This window comes from Borostomias antarcticus, assembly GCF_949987555.1.
Source record: "Borostomias antarcticus genome assembly, chromosome: 21".
Classification (NCBI taxonomy): Eukaryota; Metazoa; Chordata; class Actinopteri; order Stomiiformes; family Stomiidae; genus Borostomias; species Borostomias antarcticus.
Window position 1 is genome coordinate 797146 of NC_140254.1, and position 8028 is coordinate 805173.

The window sequence follows — 8028 nt, forward strand, 5'->3', positions numbered from 1 at the left end:
GATAGCCTATCTTAGTCCTGTTGTCAGTTGGGTGAGCGTTCTATTCAGTAACTTTACTCTCTACTTGAGTTCTCTAAATGTACATGTTAGATTTTGTGTTGAACTAGGAATAACTTTATAGGAACTGTCAGAGGAGGAACAAAATGTTATTATACTCAGTAATTCCGAAACAAGTGTATAAGAAATACTTTGCACCTCTTCATAGTGAATCTTATTTCACACCAAAACAGCATTGTTATTTCATTCTCGACTAAGACTTTTTTGAGAGAGAGAAGAGAGAGAGAGAGAGAGACAGGGAGAGAGAGAGAGAGAGCTCTCCACGGTTTAACGAATAAATATGAAGGCGATTTTATTCCAAATTATTTTATTATAAAACGAGCAAAAAGCATAAGATGTTTAATGTTTTGCAGTATTTAGGTCACTTTATTCAATACGCCTATGTTTATATTGATCATTGTGCACATGCCCAAAGTTTTACGCGTAAGCATAAGCTAGCCTAATGCTTCGAAATGAAATTCCTAATCATACAAATTCTAATTTATTGATTTAAATGTTGAGATGCGTGGTCGCTCAGGGGTGATGTTTATATATTGTTGTGACATCGGACTGTTTGGGTTGGTTAAGTAGCCTAGTCTATGAATATGCTTCACATGACATACATTTTGGAAAGGTTATTATTTAAACGTAGGCTATTCTTAATTCTCTCTGCTTGTGCTTTCTACAATATTCGTGTTTAGCATAGCTATCAGGCTATGAGAGTTCGGCAGTTTGACATGTCATATATAGGATAGGAGTTTATACGACTACACCCTATTTAAATTCAAGGACTATGTCCATTTGAAATTACATAGTAATTTGCTGAAATGTTGATTGTTACACCCATATTTAGTAGGTCTATGTATTTGTTTGGTTTATTCACATGAAGTGTTAACGATGTTCAGTCCTTTCACTGAGTTTCTGTACACACTATCCGGAGAGGTCGCGTTGTCAGTGCGTCTCTTGTTGTAAGCTATTGTTTGGAACCCGTTGCTTTTGCCGCAATGGTCGTTAACCTCTGAACGACCCCGTTTCGAGTCCACGCCTCGAAATCCGACGCAGGCAGTGTCAAACCACGGCCAGAGGATGGCGCACGACGACAATCTAAGAGATCGAATCTGAGCTCACCAGGCGCCCTGCCCTGGCGCGCATAGCCGCGCGCACCCACAACATCCCACCCATATTTCCTATGTGCACGAGTTTACCTCTGGAGGTCATCAAGCAGGATTTACGACTGGTCAACAAAAGCACGTGATTCTCAGTCGTACCCCATATTTGGGTGCCTACGTAAGAGAGAATCAAGTACATGTTCTACTCATTTCCATAATTCATCATAAATTGTGCAAGGGTGCTATAGAACGCGCAAAACCATCAAGAGCCACAAATCAAGCACACACGTTATTGTTTTCTCTTAAAATAAACACAATACCTACAGCGAACAATATTGGAACTGTCAATGAGCTCCTATTTTGTAAACTCATTCTGCGGTCGCTATCCTAATGGCGCGGACTTCCAGTTACATAATTATGGAGACCACAACTCGACAAACGAGCAATACAGGGACTCAACTACCGTGCATTCCAGCAGGTATGGCTATGGCTACAACGGGATGGACCTCACTGTCGGTCGCGGCGGTACCGGACACTTCGTGGCCAGCGAACGGGAGCCAGGTTACTCCCCGAGCCACTCGGTGGCAACGACGTCTTCTGTCGAACCAGACAGGTACACTGCAAACGCCATCGCAAACTCGTCTCTTTCGCCTCCACCTGACCCACTACCGTGCTCCTCCTCTGTCGCAAACTCGTCTCCGGTCACCGAGTCTCAGCCTCAGCATCGTGCCATAAAGAACTCCACAACGAGTCCCTGCAAAGCCCCGAGCTCGAGTTCGAACGGCGGCGGTACGTTGGTGAACCGGGAGTGCGTGTCCAAAGCTTCCACTCTGGAGGAAGAGAAGCCTGCGGGAGGCGTGCAAACAAGTTCTCAAAATGTCACCGATGCTTCCCAACCGCAGATATACCCGTGGATGAGAAAACTGCACATAAGTCATGGTAAAAAAAAGAAAAGAAAAAAGCTTTTCAGATGTCAGATCCGAATCCAAGTTTTATTTTGAAATACGCTTGCCGAACTTGTGTGTGTATGCATGTGTGTATGTGTGTGTGTCTGCGTTGCAATAGCGGTGTGCCTGTTGCAATATCCTGTAAGCAGGCGTAAATGAAGTTTGCATGTGTCGACAGGCGTAGCAGTTGTGTATCATACTAGTATTGATAAGTAATGTGTTAGTACGTGTTCATTGCGGCACAATGTATGCCACCTGTTCACCTGCTGGTAGATGGCTTATGTCAAAAAGCATGGTATGCTAAACTTTAAGCATGTAACGCTTACCAATACACAGACTGTGAATGTAATGTCAGAAATCATAATATTCTCCTCTCCCATCTTTAATTTCAAATGGTAGTATGGAGTATCCTGTGTCCGGTTAGCTTATATGGCGCCCACAGGCTTTATGTTTCTGTAGGTTAAAAGTGAACGATAGGCTGTATGTATATGAGCTGAAGGCGTGTAGATGAAAGATTATTATGTTGTGTGGATGTGGCCATTCATAAACCTAACACTTTTTATGTAATGCAAAATGGTGTTTGGACTCATTGGTTCTACTCCATGTGTTCCTAATAGATGGTCTATCCGGACCAGAGGGGAAGAGGGCGAGAACAGCCTACACGCGCTACCAGACCCTGGAGCTGGAGAAAGAGTTTCACTTCAATAGGTATCTGACCCGCAGACGGAGGATCGAGATAGCACACGCGCTCTGTCTCTCAGAACGCCAGATCAAAATCTGGTTCCAGAATAGGAGGATGAAGTGGAAAAAGGATAACAAACTGAAAAGCATGAGCATGGCGGCGGCGGGGGGTGTCGGGTACCGTCCCTGATACTTGGTTCCCTGATGAGCACTATAAAAAAGAATGCAAAGATTCCCTCCGAAGTTAAATGCGCGAGAGACTTTCCATGAGTTGTCTGCGGACAGTAAACAACCACGTGTCCAAGCTCCGGCCTTTCAGAAACATTTCTTAGTGATTATTTTCTCTTTTATTGACCGTGTTAATGTCTGTGTGAGTAAATTGAATGCGTTATGTACATTTCTGTCTAGAGTTAGAAAAAGAGAAATGGGAAATACTTGTTGGTTTAACTTATTTCTTGTTCGGACTAAAATGGATAGCTACTACAAGTAACGCAAATAAATCCAGAAAATATCCAATAAAAGTCGTGTTATGCACTCAAAACACTATGATAGGCTCCTCGAATAATTGTTGGGTTTTTGAGTTGCTTTTGTGAATAGCCTTCGTTTTATATGTATATGTATGTATTTATTTGTTTGATGTATATTGTACCAAACTGTCACATAACTTGCTTCGTATAGCCTTGACAAAGTTAATAGGCCTTGTGTGATTATTGTGTGCGTTGTGAACACCTGACCGAATCAGTGTGGCTGTGCCTTTGTATTCTTAATGTACACGGGCTGCTGATCAGTTGTTCACTCAGCGTCTCGTGTTGCCTTTTTTATTTGTGTCATTCTGTATATTTTTACGTGGATAGCTCCACAGTGGACCCCATTGCATATACGTGTAGGCCTATCGCTCCATCGTGATCATAAGCTTTTGTAAATGTTTTTGAACAATGTCTGGAAATTGTAAACACAGCTAGGCCTATAATGACAACAAAACGGATTATAATAAACTTTCTACTGGAAGACATTAGGCTAAGTGTGTCTGTTGAATCCATAATGCAAAAATGTTTTGATTGGCTGTATATTATTTCTATTTTAGGCTATTTGTCTGCCATAGGCTTTAAATAAAGTGTACATGCATTTCGGAAATAACTAAATTGAGTTGGCTGTGTTAACTTTAATCTGATGGGCTATTTCGTTTGGCTGAAGGTCAAAAAGGTCTATGATTATCTTCTAACAGGCCTAGAAAGGTATTCCACTTTACTGACAGCAATTTAAGCTCCAAGGCTTGGCTTCCGAGTTCTTATCAAGGTTTAGGTCTAGAAAATCAACAGGTAGCCTTGAAAATGTGCTCCTTCTTACTCACCTCCAAGCGTGGGTATTAGTGGTCCTTGCCAGTGACCGACTCCAAGGGCTCTGCCACCCCCGAGTTTGAGCTCACTATCAGGGAATCAGTTCCACTTTTTTTTTTTAGATATAAACTTTGGTGGGCCGGTTCCGGCTCTCTGACATTTGGGTGCCAAATGAATGGGGGTTTTGTCTATGAATTAGATCGTAAAAATCATCCGGAGTGCTGCCAGATAGGCTCACTGGCCATAAACGGTCACGTGGTGGCCATTAAAGTAAGTTTTATGGTTTTGGGGAGTTGACAGTATATTGCACATAACATATAATCGTACTGACGCGAGGCTTCGTCTGACTCTCTCTTTGCAGGCTGTAAGTGTTAGGCTTCTTGACCGTTATTGTTGCCCCTCGCTCAGACCGCCTCAGGATGGACCGGACACACGCGAGGAGAGAGGGCCCGTCTCGAGGTAAGCTGTACTAGAATAGCCTGTAGCATTTTATACACTCCAGCTCGCGTGTCCCAGAACAGCCACCCTGCTCAAAACAGCCTTATGATTGTGTTCACTCGCGCTATCTGTCCATATTACCCCATTACGCTAATTTGTCAGTTGTGCTGTGTTGAATACTGGGCTCGGCAGATGTTGGGCAGGGTTGGGTCCGGCTCATGGACATTTAATTGCTTCCTTCCCCGTGTAACTTGTTTCCCTCCATCTGTGGTGTAAGTCATAATCCATTTTTGCATGTGGTATAATTATCCCTCTGTTCACTTCCACCCCCACAAACGTCCTTTTTAATTTGTGTTTGTATCAACTTTTGAAGGGATTAGGCTACTATGCTATTCAGAGAGAGCCTACATGAATGCACGGGCTAGACGAGCCAGAAAGTTATGTCGAGTTTTCTTTGGTAAACTAATGTTGTAATCCACATTGCTCACTTTGCTGTAATATAAAATTATCGTTGAACCACAAAAAAAAAACTTGGATCACGTTTTAGGCACAGATTCAAAACTGCGTAACGTTGGGTTTATCTAGCTTACTTCGTGCGTTCCACACGTTGGTGTTTTATGGTTTTACTACGGGCAATAAACACACAGCAGTGTAAACAAAACGGGACGAAAAGCAGCAAGGACACTTTTGAAAAGGAATTTCGTTTTGTGTCAGCCACGTCATTTTGTGTTTTGGGGTTGTGAAGTTCAGATAAGAAAGTGTCACTCTCGCTCTGGGCCTAACTGGACACGGTCACCATATCTCTAAACGCATAGGTCTGAAACAATGAAGTGAATATTCGTCACAAAAGTGACTCGCTGGCTTGATATTATGACGCAGTTACCTTATCACTTGTTTCCTTCAGGTTGCATGTGCCCATTTTTCATTTGCTGGGAAAATGTTGTTGATTGTAAATGTGCTTATGTGATCAGGAGCCAAATGAGTTTTGTGATGTAGAATTAGTTTGATTTAACTGTTTTCACATCCCTTTTGGGCGATTTTTGGAGGACTGCTATTTGGGCTGCATGTGCAGCCTAGGCTAGGCTACTCATTTGTTACCCTCTTCCAAAGTGTGCTTCTGCTTCTTGGATAAGGGGTTTTATTATCAAACAATTTTCTTTCTGATGATGTAGCTAACTATTTTGGATATTGCGTGTTTACGCATAGGCTAACGACACACATGCGAACATTATTTGTCCATAAAATGGTTGTCTGCTTCTGGCTGTTCATTTGTGTAATGAATTGTTTTGTCAATATTGAGTCGAAATCAGTGCTCTGAGACAACACTCCAGACTATTTTCACCACCAGTTTTAAAGTAGCCTAGATTTTATTGTGATACAGATAACATTTGAACATATATTTTATGAAGTCATTGGGCCTACAATATGATTTAATTTGAAAGCTTCTGGCAAATTGGCCAGAAAACCATATTCTCTTTTCTATGTTTTATCTGAGCAACGGTCGACAAATGTAGCTATAGTCGAAGGAAGTCACCCAACGAACTGTGGAGCCTACATTTATAGGCCTATTTCTGTTTCAGTTGTGTGAATACAGGAAATTAAACATATGGTGTGTTCGATAGCCTAACTGGAATTATGTGGAAATTATGCCTTCGCCATCACAAAAAGGACATTTAAATCAGACTCCCTCTTTATGCGAAACACAACGCAGCAGATAATGCCAGGCAAGCAGAGAAAGGAGGCAGTCCCCCGCTCGAGGTTCACCGCGAGGTCAGCCATAGCAGAAAGATGAATCTGCATCCTCGCCGAGCCACCAGCAGAGCTCGCTTTAGGCCAAGTTCAGTGTCACCCTCTGCCTGCTCCTGCTGCCTGCATGCGGAGGAGGGAGAACACGTTCACACAAAACTATAATAGCATGCACACATATCTCTACCACCTTAGCATAAACGAATGAATGTCATTTGGGTTATGGAGAGCCTGTGGTTCCTCTATGATGCAGGACGAAGGAGGGTCGTGAAAGAGGGAAGATATTTTAAAAAGTGTAACACATGGACGCCTATTTTGGCCATCTTTTAACATTTTATACAAATAATTCAATAGGCACATATAGTATGCATATCTATAAGCTATAAGGCCTGGGATGCACTTTACTAAAATAGCCTGCATAGCCACTGTAGCCTATCCAGTCAAAGAACAAAATCAATTTAACCTGGCGATATCACACGATCATGACATTTCTCTGAATAATTATTGCAATTATTACAAAAAGTAATTTTTCGTTCAGAGGGAACAGATAGCTCGCCTGGCCAGCCGCCTAGATGGGGGGGGGGACTGATGAGTGCGAGATAGCTGGAGAAGAGGAGGAAAGATTGGGGTCAAAAGTTTACGCTCTGAACAAGTCTCCGTCATCTGTTCAGCCGGAGCCCGATGCCAGTGCTATAATAGCGATCTTGACTCTTCCAACAAAAGATAGAATAGCTTTGAATTACATATGTTGGACGGTGCACTTCAGGTGAACCCTGGATGCGGGGTGACCCCGAGTTTGGGACCACTGGAGGGGTGAGGGTGGGGGGAGCCGTCCACAGCCCCAAGATTGAGTGGCCTGCGTTTTATTAGGGCGGTTGATTGGTGAATTTCCTTTGAATAAATTGCATCTGATATGTTTAGGGACGAGGGCAAAATTTGCATTTTGAGGATTGATACATTCGCCCCGGTCACAGAGTAATCGGTATGCTCATGGCCCCCAAATGGAACCCCAGTCTCCTTAAAAAACATTTATCCCATCTCCTCTACTGCTGAGAAATCCGGTTATTGAGGCGCACAAAAAGATTGCACAGATGCTGATTTTGCCTAAAAAGAAATAGAGAATAGGCCTACTTTCTCATTATTAGAGACACAATTGTTTTTACACAATTTCGTATGCTCAAAAGACTCAAAATGTAGTCCTATTCGAATATAGAAGTCTCACATTATGCCGATGTTCACTGTAATTCCGACTAGATCTTTGGATGACAGTCAAGTCGAGGCTTTATTACTTTCTGCAAAGCAAAATTTAATCTTAACCCATCTCTTGCCATAAATCTTAGCCTGTATTGAGTGGCATAACTTAGAGTCCATAGAATATAAAATACGTAGGCCTAACCTAAATAGCGACCCTATATTTTACATTCCTTGTAGGTCTGATATTTCTAACATATGAAAGAGTTTGCCCTATTATGTTTTCTTGACAAAACTAACAGGCCGAAGTAGACCTATAGCCTAGCTGCCCATTTTCATTGAATGGAATAGGTTATTTAGGCTAAATGCTGCTATTCTGTCGTGTTTGCTATCATGTAGGCCTATATTGCCCCAAAAATAAAACATTTCGATTTCTTAATAAAATATGTAGGCCTAGTCAAATTCACAATTCCAAAGCTTACTTTATTCACTTCTCAGATTATTTCAAAAACTAGGCTAGATAGTGGGCCCGTGTGTCCATAT

General features: G+C 42.2%; 1 protein-coding gene across 1 annotated transcript; it reads left to right on the plus strand.

The window, feature by feature from the left end:
- Positions 1-1492: 1492 nt before the first annotated feature.
- hoxa5a (homeobox A5a) lies at positions 1493-2963 on the plus strand (the record flags this gene model as incomplete). Its single annotated transcript, XM_084455125.1, has 2 exons — positions 1493-2084; positions 2710-2963. The coding sequence occupies 2 exons, from the start codon at positions 1493-1495 to the stop codon at positions 2961-2963; spliced, it is 846 nt and encodes a 281-aa protein (XP_084311251.1).
- Positions 2964-8028: the final 5065 nt, after the last annotated feature.